The following is a 17,038-nucleotide window of genomic DNA, read 5'->3' as shown; positions in this document are numbered from 1 at the left end:
AGCCGTGGGGCGGGGTCAGGATACGCGCCTGCCGCTTTGCTGCATCCGTGGTGCGCCAATGCAATGAGACAGACTGGAAAAAACCCTGCCAAGTCCATCAAGCACTCTCACCGGCGGCGTCGAGGTCAATGCCAGGGGTGCGCTTCATGATGTGAAAGATGCGCCCGCCCGCCGACTTGCCCTGCAAAGAGGAAAGGGAAAGCACGTGGCCGGCACGTCGGCAAGCGCAGTGGGGCCAACCCAGCAGGCCTGCCTGCACGTGCATGCGCCGCGGCTCCCCTGCCAAGCGGCACCCCACCACAGTCGCGCCGGCCCATGCCCAGCAGCTGCCTGCTCGCCTGCTGGAAGTACTGGGCATTGGGCGCGGCCTGCCCCAGCGCAAAGCCGCCAATGAGCGCAGAGAACAGAACGTTGACCACGTCGCCGCCTGCACGCACCACACGCGATTGCAGGCATGGTTGGGGTGGAGCAGGAGCAGGAGCAGGGGTGGAGTGGCAGGTGCGCGGCCACCGGAGGGCAGCGGGCAGGCAAGAGCGCAGCAGCTGAGCGCGTCGCTGCGCGCGGCGCACCACAGCGGCCCAGCTGTGACGCCAGTTGGCAGCCCCCAGCAGGCAGGCCCAGGGCTCCCTCCGCCCGCGCCCCAGGGCCAGCGACAGCCCTGCCGTGCGCAGCCCTCCATTCACCCACCGTTGTAGGCTCCAGCCACCACGCGTGTACTGCCGTACCACAGCGCCAGCGCGTATGCGAAGAAGGCCACCCCGTTTGTGATGCCCACCACCAGGCCACCCAGGAAGCCCTGGCGGATGCCCACCTGCAGGTGGAAATAGTGGAAGGAAACGAGGCGGCGTGGGCGGCGGCGGTCAGGCATCAGCGCGTGCAGCAGAATGGCAGCATGGCGCAGCAGGCGGCCTGAAAGTGCAGCACAGCACCATGCAGCGGGCACGGAACATGGTTGCCGTTCAAGCAGACCTTGAGCGGCGGCTGCAGGGAGGCTGAGTAGGCCTCCAGCGTGCGCTCCTCCCCGTTGAAGGCATACACAGTCCGGATGTTGCCCAGGGCCTGCTGCGCGATGGAGTTGGCGTCTGCAGGGGCGGCAGGGGGGCATGGCACACGTGTGTGATGGCTGCACAGCGCATGGTGTGTGTGTGTGTGTGTGTGTGTGATGGCTGTACAGCGTGTGGTGTGTGTGCGTGTGTGTGTGTGTGCGTGTGTGTGTGTGCGCGCGTGTGCGTGTGGGTGTGCGCGTGTGTTGTGCGACCTGCCCACCTGCGTAGGCTGTGTTGATCTTGGAAGTGTTGCGGGCCATGAAGACGGAAATCATGAAGCTGCGGGGGAGGATGGGTCCAGAGTGAGCATATGCCAGCCGAGGGCAGACACCAACAGGCACAGTGTTGACCCACACGGCCCAATCCGAGCCTGGACAAAATGGGGTTGCAGGTCTGGGCAGCAGCGGCGCCTCACCCCATGCCGGCCAGGAAGGGCGTGACTGCCAGCATCACGAGAGTCATGTCCCAACCCTTGGTGAAGGCTGCAGCAGGGGAGGGGAGCGGGCACAAGGTCGGCAGCGGCGACACAACGTAGCAGCACGGCAGCGAGCGGCACACACACGGAAGCAGCGGCCAGGGGACGGGGCAGGCGTCCTAGTTTGCCAGCCTGCGCCGTCACTGGGGTGTGCCGCCGCCACCCAGGCCCGCCCCACGTACCGATGATGATTCCCACCACCGCGGTTGTGAGGTTGAAGATGACGTGGCCGACCTTGTCGCCTATGGCCAGCTGGATGGTCTGGCAGTCCTCGTTCAGGCCCTGCAGCAGGCGGCCTGCAGGCGGGCAACCCGCAAGGCAGCCAAGAAGAGTGTCGGGGGGTTAAGGGAGGGGTGCAGGGGTTGGCCCAGGAACAAACACCGGGCGCCTTCTCTCCTCGGTTCTGTCCACGACGCCAGGCGTCACGTGCAGGCCTGCCCGACACCGGCAGGGCAGCGGACGGGCGGCCCCCCTCCCTCGTCTGCCTGCTGTCTGCCTGCTCTGGCTGCGCCACACTCCTTGCTCACCGCTGGTGGCTGTGGTGTCGAAGTAGCCCACATCCTGCCGCAGCACGCTCTTCAGGTACTGCCCCCGCATGCGGTTCACCTGCCGCACGCCTGCATGCCACACCGCGCAGGATTCCATGCGGGAGCGTGGGCGGGAAGGTGGGGTTGCAGAGGCTGCCTGCCGGCGGCGCCATGGGCGGGCTGTCTTAGCAGCCAGCCACGCCTGGCCTTGCCTCCGCCGCCACATCGGTTGCACTCATGTGGGCTGTGAACCCAAACCAAGCAAACAGGTGCAAATGCCGGGCGTCCAGGCAGCACAGAGACGGGCAGCGCAAAGCCGAGGCCCACCTGTGAGGGTCCACAGGGCGACCTGCAGGTACGCCGCCACAAAGGCGCCCACTCCGAGGTACACAAAGTACACTGTGAAAAGAAAACGAAGCAGGAAGTGAATAGGCGTCAGCCAAACACACACCAGGAGGCGCCCGCCGCACCCATGGGCCCAGCCCATTCCTCTGTCAATGCCCACGTCCCCGCCACACTCCCTACACGCACAAACGCCTGCCGCCCGCCCACCCACCTTCACACCCACGCACATCGGTGAGACCACCCATACCCATGCACACCTTTTGGCAAATTGCCTACCCCCCCCCCCCCCCCCCCCGCTCACGTGAGTACTTGGTGACCTGCTCCGTCAGCGCATCTGGGTCATCTTCGTTGCCGCCAAACGAGTTGACCAGCCCGCCAAAGATGAGCGCAAACAGAGGCATGGCGGCGCCGTTGGCGGCCGCTCCGCCCGCGCCCAGCAGCATGAAGAGGTAGTCCAAGCGGTCGGCATACCTACAGGGCAGGGTTGGAGGGGTATGCGAGGACAAGGCGGTAGAGGCAGGGCGGTGCGGTGGGATAATGAGCGGGCCAGGGCCCCATGCCTGTGTCGGCTGGCGCACACCTCAGCCCCGGGTGTGCCATGGGCGCAGGGGGCCTCACCTATACAGGCTGAAGTAGCCCACGGGCTTGGCTGCCTTCTCCCCGTCCGGCAGCACGGCCTGCTCATGGTCGGGCAGCTTGCCGCCAGAGTCCTTGCTGTGGTCTGAGGCGGCGTCGCCGCCACCGTCGCCGCCGCCGCCGTCGACCACGACGACCTTGCTGCTGGCCAGCTCCACCGCTCCATTGGCTGAGACGATCACCGCCTCCTCGTCAAACTCCCCGCCGCCCGTGCCGTTGGCGACTCGTTTGGGGTCGCCTCCAGGCCCCATTCTGGTTGTGAGCTTCACGTAACTCTGAGGCGTGCTGGGTGCCCACCACGGATTTAACCGCGTTGGTGATGCTCACAGAGGTTTGGGGCTGCGGGAGTGGAGGAAGGGGCCGGTAACCCGGCAACCGTGTGCGTGCCGTCAACTGGCGCGTGTGTGAGACACGCCAGCGGCCCAGGGTGCCCCACAAGTACACAATTCGCAAACAGCATTCGAATTCGGGCCAGAGACTTGGCTGATGGAGCCAGCTCGGACGGCACTTGAAACGGGACGAATGCACTGGCTTTCTTTGCATCTTCCCAGGGCCGATGCCCACCTCAAAATCGATCACCGACTCAGAAGCCCGCCCGTCTCCTGGTGCCCGCCATCGCTGCGCTCCGCTTCCGCTCCTGGACAAGGTACCCGTTCCAGCACCAAGAGCGGTGCACTCTCCAACGCTCCTTGCCCGGAAGGCAGGCCCGCTGTGCACGGCTGCATAGCGCCGCCGCCGCCGCCGCCCGCACATGGGGCGGGCGGGCAGCCGAGGCCGCAGGGCGGCAGGCAGTCGCGACTCTGACACCCTGAAGGCAGTCAACAACCTGCTGCTGGAGCGTGACAGTCCGGTGAGCGTGCGTGGGGAGCGCCTGGCGGGTGCCTGCTCTCTGCACTTACCAAACGTGTAAGCACCCATAGTGCCCATCAGCTCTGCCTCTCCTGCTCCCTCACGCAGGCTGCCCTGACCCAGCTGCGCAAGATAGCGGCGATCCGTGGCCTGGTCAATGACGGGGTGAGAGGCAGGCAGGACTGGAGGAGCGGCGACAGCTGGCTCCCAACCCTCACATGCCACTCAAGCTGCCCCGTGCCCTGCGCTCTCGCCTCGCCTGCCCTGCCCCGCAGCTGCGCGCGCGGGTGTGGCCGCACCTGGTGGGAGTGGGCAGCGTGGCGCAGGAGGATGGGGCCGCGGACTACCAGCGGCGGCACGGCAGCACCCACAAGGACAGCAATGTGTTGGCCTGTGATATGGCCCGCTCGCTGTGGAGCTTCACTCAAGGCGCGGTGCTGCGGGTTGGCATGTGTGTGTGGCGGCAAGGCATGCCGTGGTGGTGGTGGTGGAGAGTGTACCAGGGCCGAAAGCGGCCAGGCATGCTGCAAGGCGCAGCTCGCAGAGCCGCCTTGCAATTTGGGTTCTGGCCTGCGCTCGCACCGACCAGCCGTGGCGCCCCAGCCCAGCCCCGCAGTAGCGCCAGGCGGAAGCACAGGCCGTCGCCACCCGCTCTCCTGCCTGCCTACAGGCTGGCCCGAGGGGGAGCGCGAGGCCAAGCGGCGCGCGCTGCGCCGTGTGCTGGACGGCGCTGTGGCGGGCAACGAGGGCGGCCTCTACTATTACCAAGGCCTGCACGACGTCGCCGCCGTGCTGCTGTTTGTGTGCGGCGAGCCGGCCGCCTACCGCCTGCTGCGCGCGCTGGCCGCCTGCCACCTGCGCGACTGCACGCGCCCCGACCTGGCCGCCGCCACCGAGACGCTGCGGCTGCTGTACCCCATTTTGGAGCAGGTGGGCTGTGTGTGTGTGTGTGTGTGTGTGTGTGTGTGTGTGACAGGAGAAAAGAGAGAGACCTGCAGTTGGGTGGGGTGGCTCACACGCTCGCCTCCCGCAGGCGTGGTGCAGCAACAACACTGTTTCTTTCCTCCCTCTGTACCGCAGTGCGACACCGAGCTGTACCGCTATCTGCTGGGGCTGCAGGAGCCGGCGCTGGAGGTGCCCTACTTTGCGCTCAGGCACGGCGCAGCATGCACAGCAAGGGCCGCACGGCGCCAGGTGGCGCCTTGCATGGCCTGGCACCCTGCAGCGTTGCGCACCCCTCCAACCTCAGCCCTGCCCCATCCCTCATTCCTTCCCGTCCTGCTGCCCTGCTCACTGCAGCTGGTACATGACCTGGTTTGCCCACGACGTGCCCGGGCTGCACCAGATAGCTCGCCTGTTTGACCTGTTCCTCGCCTCCCACCCGCTCATGCCGCTGTATGTGGCAGCGGTGGCCATCAAGGCAAGCTGCTGCCGGCCCGCAAAGCTGCTGTGCTGTGACGTTTGCTGGCCTGTACCGGCAGCAGCAGCAACCTGCGCTCCACCAACCCAGGTGGCAGGCATGCAGCCATTTGGGCGGCGGGGAGGGAGGGAGTCACCCCCGGCCGCCCCGCCTCCTGCAGCAGCAGCCAGCCGGTCAGGCGGCCAACCACCTGAAACCATGCGTGCTGTGGCTGCGCTGTGTGTGCAGGGCAACCGGCGCGAGATTCTGGAGTGCGGCGAGGACGGGCTGGCTGTGTATGGCACCCTCAGGAGGATGCGGTTCCTGCAGCCGGGGCAGCCCGACGCCGATGAGCTGGCGCGGCAGGCGGCGGCGCTGTACCAGGCGGTACCGCCGGTGGTGCTGGCAAAGCGCCGCGGCATCCAGCTGCGCCACTCGGCCGCCATAGATGCCTACCTGAGGTGTGGCTGTGCGCTGGCACTGGTGTTGCCAGCACACAGGGCGGCTGAGTGGCGACGCTGCCGGCAGCCTCCCTGTCTACTGCCCCCCCCATCCCACTTCTGCCTGGTCACGCGCCCTGGCCCGCAGCGAGGGACGTTGGAAGGTGCCGGCAGAGCCCCGGGGCGCCCGCCACCCGTTTGGCCAGCAGGCCGTGCAGCAGCTGCAGGCCCTGTTCGTCCCGCAGGTGCATCACTGGCCCGCCGGCAATGCCAGCCCTGTTTTCGTGCTCCTGCTGAAAGTGCTCCCAGTTATCATGCCGGGGGCATGCTCAAGAGGTGCCAACTGACCGCAGGCAGTGGTGGCATTTCTGTTGCAGGGAGGAGCCGGGCAGGCGCGGGGCGCTGCGGCGCTGGCAGCAGTGATCACCAGGTAGGTCCCTGCCTTGGCTGTCCGCCGGCTGCGCCCCTCGGCACCTGCTTACGTGGACGATACCCTGCTTGTGCAACAGCCGCTACCCACAATTGGCCGGGTGCTCCACTGAACCACGCGTGCCGCGCTGTGCTGCGCTTTGTGCAGCGTCACGGGCTTGGCGGCCTTTGGAGCCATCCTTCTGGCGCAGATGCAGGCGGCTCAGTGGGGCCGGTGACCCCGGCGGCAGACGCATGACCCTCGTACAACCCCCTTTCCTGTACCATGCTGATACCCATTCCTCCATTGCATTGCTGCCCCAATCAGTGCGCTATCCATTCCTGTCCCTTTGCTCTTCCTCCCTGCCCTCCCTCCGCCGTGCTGCTCTCCCATGCTTGTCGCTTCACCTTAGCTGTAAAACCCAGCCCTGACGGGTACTGGCTGGATTACAGTGCGCAGCAGAGGGGGCAGCTGCAGCTAGCCATTCTCCGCCATCCCGCTGGCCCTCCCAGCTATTCTGTTGTCCAGCACCACCGGCAAGTGGGCCACCATGACGGAAGTGAGCTGGAACTTGCTGCCGCCGGTGGTGCTGGGGCCAGCGTCCTGTTGCATGCTGTTGCCGCCACCGCCGCTGCTGGGGCCAGCGCCCTCCGTGCTATTGCCGCCTGTGCCTGCGCCCTGCGTGCCACCGCCGCTGCTGCGGTCCACAATCGTAAGCCGCACCCGGCACTTAGCAGACTGGGTGACCTGCAATGTCGCAGCGCATAGCGGCGGTTGGGATGCGGACGGTGGAGGCTTGCTGCTGATGCTCAGCTTGCTTGCAGGCAGGCAAGCAGGGCGCCTGGCCTATTGCTGGCATCAGCAGGCGCAGCACATGGGCGCGCACAGCCAGGCCTCCCCGCTGCCCAAAGCAGCCAACCAACACCCAGGAGCAGGCTTGCCTTGAGATCATGCATGTGCGTGAGGGACGCCTGCTGCTCCCACTGCGCATCCACCAATGTTTCCTCGCAGCTGCAGCCGCCGCCGCAGGCCACCTTGGCCAGCCCCATACCCTCGTAGCTGCGCAGGTAGCCCAGGTACAGGGTGGCCCACTTGCCCGCCTGCTCCGAGGTGTCGGCGGTGCTGAGCTCCAGCACAATTGTGTCGCCTGCACACCCAGGAATAGATAGAGCCATGAACTGCGGGCCGGGCACGCCAGACAGCCCGAAGCACTCCCATCGGTGCTGAAGAGCTGCGCCAGCATCTGCCCACAACTGCTGAGGCCAGCCACACACTATTCGCAACCCCTGGGGCTCCCTGCCACCCGGCTCGCCTATGCTCAGCCCGCAGTAGCCCCAGTTCTGGTCTATGAGGGTGGTGCCGTTGGGGCGCTCGGGGCACCACCTGAACCCGTCCATCTCCCTCCCCAGCTCCTTCAACTCCTCCTGCACATCACACAGCACGGGGAGCGATACGGCGGCAGCAGGGCGTGGTGTTCAGGCTGCTGCTGGTGCGTGTGCAGCTGCCGACGAGGCACAGGCAGGCAGGTGGTCTGCAAGGTAGCCGCACCTGCATCGCACAGAGCGTGGTGGAGATGTCTGCATTGCCTGGGATCATCTGGGGCGGCAGCTCTGCCTCCTTGTCAGGCGTTTCCCCGCCGCTGCTGCTGCTGCTGCTGCTGCTGCTGCTGCTCTTGCCACTGCTCGCACCGCTGCCTGCCGTGCTGCCCTCGTCGTCATCGGGCGACGCTGACGGCGCTGCAGCTGCGGCTGCCACCGCCGCGCTGCTGGCCGCCACGTTTTCCACCGCCTGCATCACCACCCCGGCCAGCAGCTCGGCCATGACTTGGTGCCCCACGTCTGCAGGGCAGGCAGGGCAGAGGGGCAAGCAAGTGTGATGGGTGGCATGTGCGACAGTCGGCCAGCGCTGACATGCAGGCAGCGGGTGGAGGTGGTGGGCAGCAAGCCCCTATTAACGCCACAGCACCAGGCATGCATGCCCTACCAGCAGCTCTACCTTGCCTCCCATCTACCCTAGAATCCCGACTCCTCACCAAACCCACCCGAGGGGTGCACTTTGTCGTAGAAAAAGTACTGGGCTTCTGTGCCGGGGGTTGCTACAGGTAGCTGGGCGCCCTGGGGCGACACCTGGCCCCCCTTGAGCACGTGGCTGACCTTGAAGGGGGCCACCCCGGCCCGCATCTGGGGCCACACCGCGGTCCTGACGGAGGGCGAGGGCATGTCGTAATACTGCATAGGCGGTAGCATACAGTACAGTACCGCTCACCAATGGGCAAATGTTGACGGCTGGTGGCAGCACACACGTGCAAGCTGCTGAAGACCGACCAATTAGGCATGAGCCAGCAAGGGGCTCGCGCGGCAACGGCACGCGGCCGACCGCCCAAAGCCCCCTCCCCTCCCCTTCCCAGGCCCGCGCAGCGCTGCGCCGCCCCACCTGTGCCAGCGTGCTGAGCTGCTGCTCCGCAGGTCCGTAGTAGAGGCCCGCGCCTGCGCCATCCCCCGCGCAGAGCCACCAAGCATAGTGGTGAAGCACCAGCACGGCGGGTCGCCCCGGCAGACGCGCCAGCCTGCGCAGCAGCTGCTCAAAGGCGCGGCGCTGGGGCGTGGCGAAGGGCAGGTCGCCAGCCTCATCGAAAGTAAACTCTGCCACCACGATGTCGGCATCCTGTGTGGGGTGTGGCGCAGGCAGGCAGGCAGGCAGGCAGGTGGGCAGGGAGGTGGGCGGCAAGCGCGTTGCCGTTGCCGTGTGCACGCCGCTGCGCCGCAGAGGCCCGTACGCACCGGCGGGATGAGGGCCTCAGCACAGAGGGACAAGATGGCAGATGTGGCGCCTCCGATGGCTTTGTTGGCCAGCACGTGGCCGCTGTGGGGGAAGGTGGCGTTCAGGAACTTAAAGAAGCGGGCTGGGTAGGCGGTGGCATCGCTGCTGGCGCCGCCACCGTTGGTTACGCTGCCGCCGGTGGTGAATGCCTTGATAGGGCGCCCCGCCAGCAGCTTGGCTGCCACCCGTTCAATGCGGCCTCCGCTGCCGTAGAAAGCCAGGCCGCGCTGCAGCTGGCTGGGGTGCAGGATAGGGCGCCAAGGCGGCGGCGGCAGGCGGAGGTGATGGGCCGTCGCGCTGCCCCCGCGAGCGGCCGGCACGGCAATACCCGCCAGCGTCCAAGTTCGGCGCATGCTTGGCGGGGGCACGCCCTCACCGCTCTGACAACCTGCTGCCAGCAATCGGAAAGAAAGGCACTTGGTGGCGGCAGCTAGGAGCAGCGGCAGCGGCGCCGCAAGTCGGTTGACACACCACCGCCTGCAGCTAGCTAGCTCTATGTGTGCGATCATGTGCCGCCTATCTCACCTCCCCAGCAGCCCCCGGGCGCTGCTGCCCACAGGGAGGCCGTGACCAAAGCTCCCAGCAGGAAACACAGGCGTTTGCTGCTCGACCGGCTTGCGAGGCGCACAGGTCGCGCTGCCAAAACGCACAGGGACACGGCTCCTGTTCTGCTCCAAGGACCTCGAACGCCGCTCATTTTCAGCGAACCTAGCGAGCGCTGAAGTCCCTCCCCCATACTGCTCCCTCCCCGCTCTTAGCAGCCTGGAAGAATGTCTGCGATCAACATGCCGTATACAACAGGACACAGCGCTGCCATGCTGCAGGGGTACTAGCCTCCGCCAGCCTGCTGGCGCACAGGTGGCGGGCGGCCGTTCAAACCAACGCCACGGATGGCGTCTGCCGCAGTGTGCACTTACATCCACAACGAATAGAGCGGCATGCCAAACAATCACAGTGCCGGGGAAAACCATGCGCAGCGCAATCAATACCGAGCTGCAAAGAATGAGGGGGTGCGGGCTGCCGCCGCTGGAAAACAAAGCCGACGCCGCTGCCGCCGACGGCCACACGCTCATCAGGTTGGAACCCTGTGTTATGGCCAAGGTAAATCGCCAGTTCTAGACAGCAACGTCAGCCGCTCTTCTGAAATCCAAGCCCCTTGTCTTCAGCATACCGCTCCATGAAGCGCATGAAGCGATCCCACTCGAACGAGCTGTCGCCACAAAAGGTGGGGGTGCACACAGAGCCATAAGAACTTCTGGTCGGCATGCAAGTGGTGCTGTGCTGGCAACAGGCAGGCAGGCTTCGCGATGCACTCCCACCGCCCCCACAAACACCTGCGCATCACGTATTTGACCTCAATCTTGTCCGGCCTGCCGTTCACAAACTTGGCCTGCACATCCACCGTCTGCGGCGGGGCGGTGGCGGTGCGGGCAGGCAGGAGCCGGTCAGTCACCAGGCACACAATTAAGTACACAACCCAGCTTCACAGCAGACCTAGTCGTGGTCGTCGTTATGCCCAGCTCTCAACACACACACCCTGGCCACACAAGACAATGACAGCCACACCATCCGGCACCACCACACGCAGCACCCAGCAGACCTGGATGGTGCCCTCGTCGTCGTTCATGTACAGCCCCGTGATGTCGCCCAGCTCGCTGCTGGCCTCGAAGATGGCCGGGTTCTGGAACACAAAGGTCGCTGCAGAAAAAAAGAGGCAGCAAGGCACGCGGCAGGCCTGGTTGGATGGCGGACGGCTGGGAGCTGTAGGGCCCCATGGTTAATTGGCTTGTATCGACGGAACAAGTGCATGCATGCATGACTGGAGCTGCGGCCCCGCTGCAAGTGTCGGCAGCGCCGGCTCTGCATGGGCACAAGGTGCCCCACGCACGCGACCATGACGCACCTGTGCCGCTGGCGCCGTCCCTGCTGCGGGTGAGCTTGACGTCGGGGATGGTGGGCTCCTCGATGCCCTTGATGAACTCCATGCTGCTGGCCATGCAGGTGACCTGCGGCCGCGCCGCGCGCACCGCCACCGCGCGCGTGGCGGGGCGGGCGCGCGTGAACGCCGCGGCGGCCCTAGGCGCTGCAGGGCCCAAGGGAGGAGGGGCGGATGTGCATGGAGTGTGGATCCCGGCCTCGTGAAGGCCGCAGGCACTCGGTTGCAGGCGCTGGCGCTGGTCTGGCTTGCGCCTGTGCGCACGGCATCACCACCTCGCCACCACTCCCGCCTCACCTGCTGCTAGCTGCATGATGTCTGATGCTAGGACGGTGCGTAATTTGGCTCACCGCTGGCGCAATGCGGCTGCGGCTCAAGGCTGAGGCAAGAAGTTGGGAGACTGTGGGCGGGAGAGGCGACAAGGAACTGGAATGTGTTAAAAGCTTCTGTGGAGGCCCGATGGGAGTGCCGGGGGTTGGGTGGAGGGGTGAAACAATTCTGTACAGCTATGGGGGCAGGCGCCTGCAGTCTGCGGATCGATCAGGGGTGGTCGGCCCCACCCAAGGGCAGATTGACACGCTCAACTGCGAGGTCTGCAGGCGCCCAGAGCTCATCCGGCGCAAGCTGTTTCGCTCCCGCCCAGCTGGGCTGCCTCCTGCCGAGTCTGGCGCCGATGCAGACAACCTTGCAGCTGCTGCATGGGCCTACCAAAGCCCTGGTGGCTTCCGCCCTGGCAGGGCTGGCAGCCGACCTTGCGCAAAGCAGCAGCAACCCGGCGCTCTGCTTCGTGCAGAGGCCGGCCTACGACGATGAGGCCTTCCTGGTGCGTGCCGCAGGGCAGGGCAGCGGCCGGGGAGGGACAGCTCCCGCCGTTCCGCCCACCCGCTCTCGCCGCCTGCAGGCCTCTCCCGGCCCCGCGCCAACCCCTGCACATCCCCATTTCCCATACCGTCCTCATGCTGCCGCACTGCCGCAGAGCTTGTACGGATCGGCCCAGCAGCGGGCGCTGGCCACCCCCAAGCCCAAGCGCCCCGTGGGCTACGCAGCGCTGGCCAAACTGACCACTGCCGGCCATGTTGCCTTCACCGTCGGCCGCAAGTGAGCCTCGGCTGTGCATGGGATTGCCTTGCCTATGTGCCAGCATGGCCTTGCATTACAGGGGCATTGAGCTGACCGCTGACGCAGGTCAGCTGGCTGTGGTGTGGTTGGCAGCGTGTGTGGCGGCGGTGCCTGCTGTTGCGGCGGTTGCCTGATGTTGTTCATGCCTCCTGCGCCGCCCTGTTGCCTGCAGCGTGGGCCTGTCAGTGCTGATCACCGTCAACAAGTGGCTGCTGGCGGCTCTGGAGGAGGAGGAGGCGGCGGAGGCTGAGGTGGGTCCTGCTGCTGACGGCTTAGCCAGGCTGGCTGCCCCCCCTGGCCAGCTGCTGCGGCACGCCAGGATCTTGCAGTGCAGGAAATGCATGCTCACCCAGCCGCCGTTGCTCGCTTCTCGCCTGACCTCATGCCGCCATGGCTGCCACTTCACCCATCCTCATGCTCCCGTCAGCAGCCGCCCACGCGCGCCTGCTGCCGCCGCCACCCTCCCCCCTCCTGCTCCTGCCAACAGGGGCGGGAGCCAAACGTCCCGCCGCTGAAAGTAGAGGAGATAGTTGTGGCCTGCCAGCGAGGCGGGTACAATGCATGCGTCGACCTGGCGGTACAGGCCACGCGGGCGGGGTTGGATGCGCAGGCGGTGCAGCGGCTGCCGCCTGCGGTGGCCAAGAAGCTCATCAAGGGTGGGTGCCGCCCGGCCCGCTGCCGCCGCTGGATGCGGGCTGCCGCTGCTGAGTGCGGGCTGCCTGACCCTTGCCGCGGCTGGTACTCTGCGCCGCTGCCGCCGCGTGCCTTGCCGCTGTCGCCAGGCCTCCCTGCTGCCCTCACGGCCCCGCCACGGCCCGCCGGCTGCCCGCTGCTGCGCAGACCTGCGGCAATCGGCTGTGCGCAAGGGCAGGCTGCCCTGGTACCTGCGCCTGCCGCGGGTGGCCAGGACCGCGGCGTTCTCGGAGGCAACGTGGTGGGCTGGTGAGGCGTGCTGCCCTGCTGACTGCGTGCTTCCTGCGTGCGGCCAAGTTCGCCTCTGTGGCGGCGAACTGGCTGGCCTGTGCTTCGGGCCTGTGCTTCGCCTGCCTGCCCACCTGCCTTATCCTGGCATCCCGACCCCGAGAGACACACACACGCGCGCGCACCGCTCCACACCACCCGCTCCTCCTGCCCCATGCAGCCGACTTCCTGGTGTCGTGCCTGCTGGAGGCCAGCGCGCTGCTGCTCAAGGCCGCCGGCAGCCGGCGGGAGCGACTGCGGCGGCTGGCGCTGCGCTGCGTCCTGCATGCACTGCGCGTGACGGTGGTCCTTGCGGCGGTGACCCTGGGTGCGTGCCTGCCGCCGGGCCTGCTGCGTGTGCCGCGCTGCTTCGGGAGCTGCTGGTGCCGTGGCAGGGCACGTGCTGGCACGTGCTGGCACGCGCTGTGTGGTGCCGTGCCTACCAGCCACGCAGGCCCCGTCGTCTCTCCTTGCCTGCTGTCCCTGCAGGCAACGGGGTGGGCGCGGCCAGCCCTCGCGGCCGCGGCTTTGCCATGTGGGCCAGTTCGCTGGGCGCCAGCGTGGCGGCCAACGGATACATGCTGGCGCTCATGAACCGCTGGGCGCCAGCTGGCGGCGCCGGCGCCGGCGCCGACGGCGCGGCAGCAGCAGGGGGAGCCGAGCCCGCTGGCGACGGCGCAGAGCCTGGCTGGCCGCAGCAGCAGCAGCAGCGGGCGCAGCCGGCGGCGGCCGGTGGGATCGTGTTGGTGGGGCAGGCCGTGCACCCCGCTGCTGCTGCTGCGGCGGCGGCGGCGGCGGCAGCGGCGGCGGCAGCGGCTGGCGACGAGCCGTTGGCCAATGGTCCTGCGGAGCTGGCGGCAGCGGGGGCAGCAGAAGCGGGGGCTGGGGAGGCAGAGCAGCCGGGTGCGGCAGGCGGCGAGGCAGCGGTGGCGGCAGCGCCTGCGGAGCGGCACGATGCAGGGGTGCAGGCTGGGGGCCCCGACGCTGCCGAGCCGCCCATCCCCGCCCCTCAGCAGCGGCGGGTGGTGGGCGGGCCGCGCCTGCCAGAGCGCCCCGCGCGCCGAAACGCGGCGGCAGGCCCAGCTGCGCCCGCCCCGCCAGCACCGGCGGCCGTGCCCCAGGGTGCGGTCGCGCCGCCGCCAGCTGCGCCCGCCACGCCTCAGTTCCGCACAGACCAGCGTGCCCCAACTCCCGCCGGCGATTCTGAGGAGGCAGAGGCGCGGGCGGCGGCCGCCGCTGCCGCCTCGCCTCTGGGTAGCACGCCCGGCGCTGCCAGCAGCAGCGGCGAGGCGCCTGGCGCCGCGTCCCCGGGCGCGGCAGGCAGATCGCGCGCCAGCAGCTCTGGAGCAGAGGCGCCGCGGCTGGCAGCTGCGTCGCCCTGAGATGCCGCGGCGGCAGGGGCGATGCGCAAGCTGGAACAGGCAGGCAGCTGCGCTTCTGGTGTGGTGGGATGTTTGTCTGCTGAACAGCCGCCAGCTGCTGCCAGCCAAACTGTGCCGCGCAGCTCTTCCTACCCATCAATTGTTTTGCCGACCACAGCACTGCTAGCCTCGTTCCATCCCAAGCACTGACCCCAGGGATTGCTCCTGCCTGTCTGTCTACTTTTGCCAACGTGGTTGCTGTTCTTGCACCCTTACAGTTGCTGCTGCTGTTTGTAAGGGGCCTTTCGGTTGGGCCCATTCATTCAGAGAATGCCAGCAGCCAGCTTGCAAGCCCACCAGGTCCCAACAGCCAGCAGCCAAGACACGAGGGCGCGCTGCAGCGGGTCGGCCCTCCTGTCCAGCACACAGTGCAACTGGTGGTCGGCCGCTGCCGCCAGCTTGCCGGCGCGCAGGCGGAGCCGGAGCAGGGGGGAGCGTTGCTGGGCATGCTGCGTCGACGGCGAGGACGGCGGCGTGCGCCGCGCGGGCTTGCGCCAGCTGTATAGCGACGCGAGCGTCGGCAGCACCACCCCGAGCGCCAGATGCAGGAAAGAGACGGCGGCGCGGCAGACGCCGTCAGCGGGCGCACGGCCTGCAGCAGCAGGAGCAGGGGCGCAGGCGCTGCGTGCATCAGTGCAGCTGGCACGCGAGCATGCCGATGCGCAGGCCTCAAAAGGTCTGCAGCTAACCGGGCTCAGCGCTCCAGCCGACTGTGCTGCAACATACCAGCCTCCTTGCCAAGCCACTATCGTATGCCGGCACCCTCCCACCTTGCGACATGGAAGCCATCATCACAGGGTACAGCGCCGGCGGCAGCACCAGCACCAGCGGCGCCGCCAGGACCTCCAGCCCGGCGGCAAGCAGCGCGGTGCGGTGCTGCACGAGCGGCGCTGTGAGCAGGGGCGTGGAGCAGTAGCCGGGAGAGTTGTGGATGAGGGCGGCCAGCACCAGCTGCGTGGCCAGCGTGGCGGCCGGCGGCTGCGGTGTCAACAGCGCCGCCAACGCCGAGCCCAGCAGCCGGGTGCCTGCGGCAGGGGGCAGCGCAGCATGAGCTTCGGCTTGCTGGGCCTGGCAAGCACAGTGCCAAACAAATGCTGTGAACGCCATGACTGGGTCGCTGAGACGAGGGAGAGCGTAGAGGTGCCTACCTGCTATGACGCGAGCAAGGTCAATGGCTGCGCCTGCCAGGCCCTGCGCCGGCTGGCGCTCTAGCAACAGCGCAGTGCCCACGCCGGTGCGCCTGAAGCTGGGCATCGCAGAAAGCAGGATGCGGAGGGCCGACTGGAGCCACACCCTGCAGCAGTCACAAGCAGCGGTCGCGGTGACCAGCACTCAGGCCGCCAGCTATGCCTATGAATTTCGCAGGGAGGTTGAGTGTGGACGCACCTATTGGTCCAATACATGTGCGGCCGCAAGCTGACAAAAGCGGTCACCAGTCCGAGAAAGAGCGCCACCACCAGGGGTTGGGCTTGCACCGAGGCGGTCCCGGCGCCGCTGCTGAGCTGCGCCAATGCGACAGCCAGTTGGGCCACAGTCGACAGGATGGCGCTTATCTTGTGCAGGGTGTAGGCCGGAGGCAACGGTGGGAGCGGCTGAGCGCTGCGGTGGCTTTCCTGGCCTGGCTGCGAAGCGGCGCGTCCAGGGGTGCGCACCGCCACAGCCGGCGCCGGCGCTGCCAGGGGCACCGGGTCCGCCAAGCTCCGGGCGGCCGCTGCAGGCGCCCACACGGACTCCCTGCTACGTTGCATGCCTGCCTGCGGCACCACCCACTGCTCCAGGCGAGTGGCCGTGTGACTCATGGCGCTTGCCCCAAGGAGAACGGCGGTCAGAACGCTGGGATGAACTTATTGAGACTTGAAAGAGCGTTTGCAGACCGTCTGGAGGCGACTGGTCGCATCATCCTGGATTTGTTGCCGTCCGTAGTGGGCGGAGCATCCTGCCGCAGGGCGGCCCTGTGGGAGGTTGTGGGCATTTTGGCAAGGAGCCCAGTTAATTCGGGCAGCCCCATGAAGAACGGCAGCTGCGGCCGAAAGGCCGTGCGGCCCTGACAGGGGCGGCGCCCCGTGCACCGGCAGCTGCCGCCGCACACATATGTGTACAGCGGTGGCAGGCACGTATATGCCTCGACATGTCTTGCATTTCATTTGATTGTGTTCACCCATGCTCTGCCCCAAGCCATGCACACCCTCCGAGCAGTTCGCTGGGCATCGGTCGGCACCCCGCAAGCTTGCATGCGCTGCTGGACCCACCACCGGTCCCGCGCAGCGGGCACAGCCCGGTGGTTAACAGGGTGGTGGTTCTTGGCTATGTTTCATCTATCTGTGCTCCATCTGCCTTGAGAAATTGTTAGGAAGGCGCAGTCACGGGCGCACACTGCAGAGGGGAGGTGCTGCTGGCCGGCTAACGCCGCCGTCGACGGCGCCATGACGTCAAGCTGAGCCCTCCAGCACTGGTGTGCACAGGAGTGTCATAAACGGATCAGTGTCATCGGCATCTGCTGCATTGCTGTGGGTAGGGCTTGCAAGCCGAGGCGTGCCCGAAAATTAGGTGAGCACGGGTGCCGGCGCGCCGGCGCCCAGCCAGGTCACTCCTTCCGGGCGCCCAAAATGCCGCCGCCTCCTCTCGCTCCGGACCCACGTCGCATGTATCCTTCTTC

At 67.3% G+C, this 17,038-nt stretch overlaps 4 protein-coding genes across 4 annotated transcripts in view; 1 reads left to right on the top strand and 3 right to left on the bottom strand.

Moving 5' to 3' along the window:
* Positions 1 to 2,863, bottom strand: part of CHLNCDRAFT_34209 (hypothetical protein) — a gene marked incomplete at its 3' end in the record, with an annotated part of 10,829 nt that extends 7,966 nt beyond the window's left edge. The window contains exons 1-9 of the mRNA XM_005850646.1: positions 2,695 to 2,863; positions 2,376 to 2,447; positions 2,049 to 2,138; positions 1,704 to 1,817; positions 1,462 to 1,528; positions 1,267 to 1,325; positions 970 to 1,082; positions 688 to 811; positions 206 to 427 (exon numbers count right to left, since the gene is read on the bottom strand). Of these exons, the coding sequence (XP_005850708.1) occupies positions 206 to 427; positions 688 to 811; positions 970 to 1,082; positions 1,267 to 1,325; positions 1,462 to 1,528; positions 1,704 to 1,817; positions 2,049 to 2,138; positions 2,376 to 2,447; positions 2,695 to 2,836 (1,003 nt within the window). The 5' untranslated portion in view covers positions 2,837 to 2,863. The remainder of the gene's footprint in view (positions 1 to 205; positions 428 to 687; positions 812 to 969; positions 1,083 to 1,266; positions 1,326 to 1,461; positions 1,529 to 1,703; positions 1,818 to 2,048; positions 2,139 to 2,375; positions 2,448 to 2,694) is intronic.
* Positions 2,864 to 3,780: 917 nt separating this feature from the next.
* Positions 3,781 to 6,364, top strand: CHLNCDRAFT_140797 (hypothetical protein; the record flags this gene model as incomplete). Its single annotated transcript, XM_005850925.1, has 10 exons — positions 3,781 to 3,879; positions 3,987 to 4,043; positions 4,154 to 4,271; positions 4,549 to 4,808; positions 4,959 to 5,104; positions 5,178 to 5,286; positions 5,527 to 5,738; positions 5,866 to 5,962; positions 6,095 to 6,147; positions 6,295 to 6,364. The coding sequence occupies 10 exons, from the start codon at positions 3,781 to 3,783 to the stop codon at positions 6,362 to 6,364; spliced, it is 1,221 nt and encodes a 406-aa protein (XP_005850987.1).
* A 239-nt stretch (positions 6,365 to 6,603) lies between these two features.
* CHLNCDRAFT_140796 (hypothetical protein) lies at positions 6,604 to 9,299 on the bottom strand (the record flags this gene model as incomplete). The annotated part of the gene is made up of 7 exons (XM_005850645.1): positions 6,604 to 6,873; positions 7,050 to 7,273; positions 7,430 to 7,550; positions 7,675 to 7,964; positions 8,168 to 8,354; positions 8,560 to 8,790; positions 8,907 to 9,299. The coding sequence occupies 7 exons, from the start codon at positions 9,297 to 9,299 to the stop codon at positions 6,604 to 6,606; spliced, it is 1,716 nt and encodes a 571-aa protein (XP_005850707.1).
* Positions 9,300 to 10,074: 775 nt separating this feature from the next.
* CHLNCDRAFT_19726 (hypothetical protein) lies at positions 10,075 to 10,943 on the bottom strand (the record flags this gene model as incomplete). Its single annotated transcript, XM_005850644.1, has 4 exons — positions 10,075 to 10,156; positions 10,281 to 10,351; positions 10,547 to 10,644; positions 10,850 to 10,943. 4 exons carry the CDS (start codon positions 10,941 to 10,943, stop codon positions 10,075 to 10,077), a joined length of 345 nt encoding a protein of 114 aa, XP_005850706.1.
* Positions 10,944 to 17,038: the final 6,095 nt, after the last annotated feature.

This window comes from Chlorella variabilis (assembly GCF_000147415.1).
Source record: "Chlorella variabilis unplaced genomic scaffold CHLNCscaffold_3, whole genome shotgun sequence".
Lineage (NCBI taxonomy): Eukaryota > Viridiplantae > Chlorophyta > Trebouxiophyceae > Chlorellales > Chlorellaceae > Chlorella > Chlorella variabilis.
The sequence above is the reverse complement of the archived record's forward strand: the minus strand, read 5'-3'. Positions and strand labels throughout refer to the sequence as shown.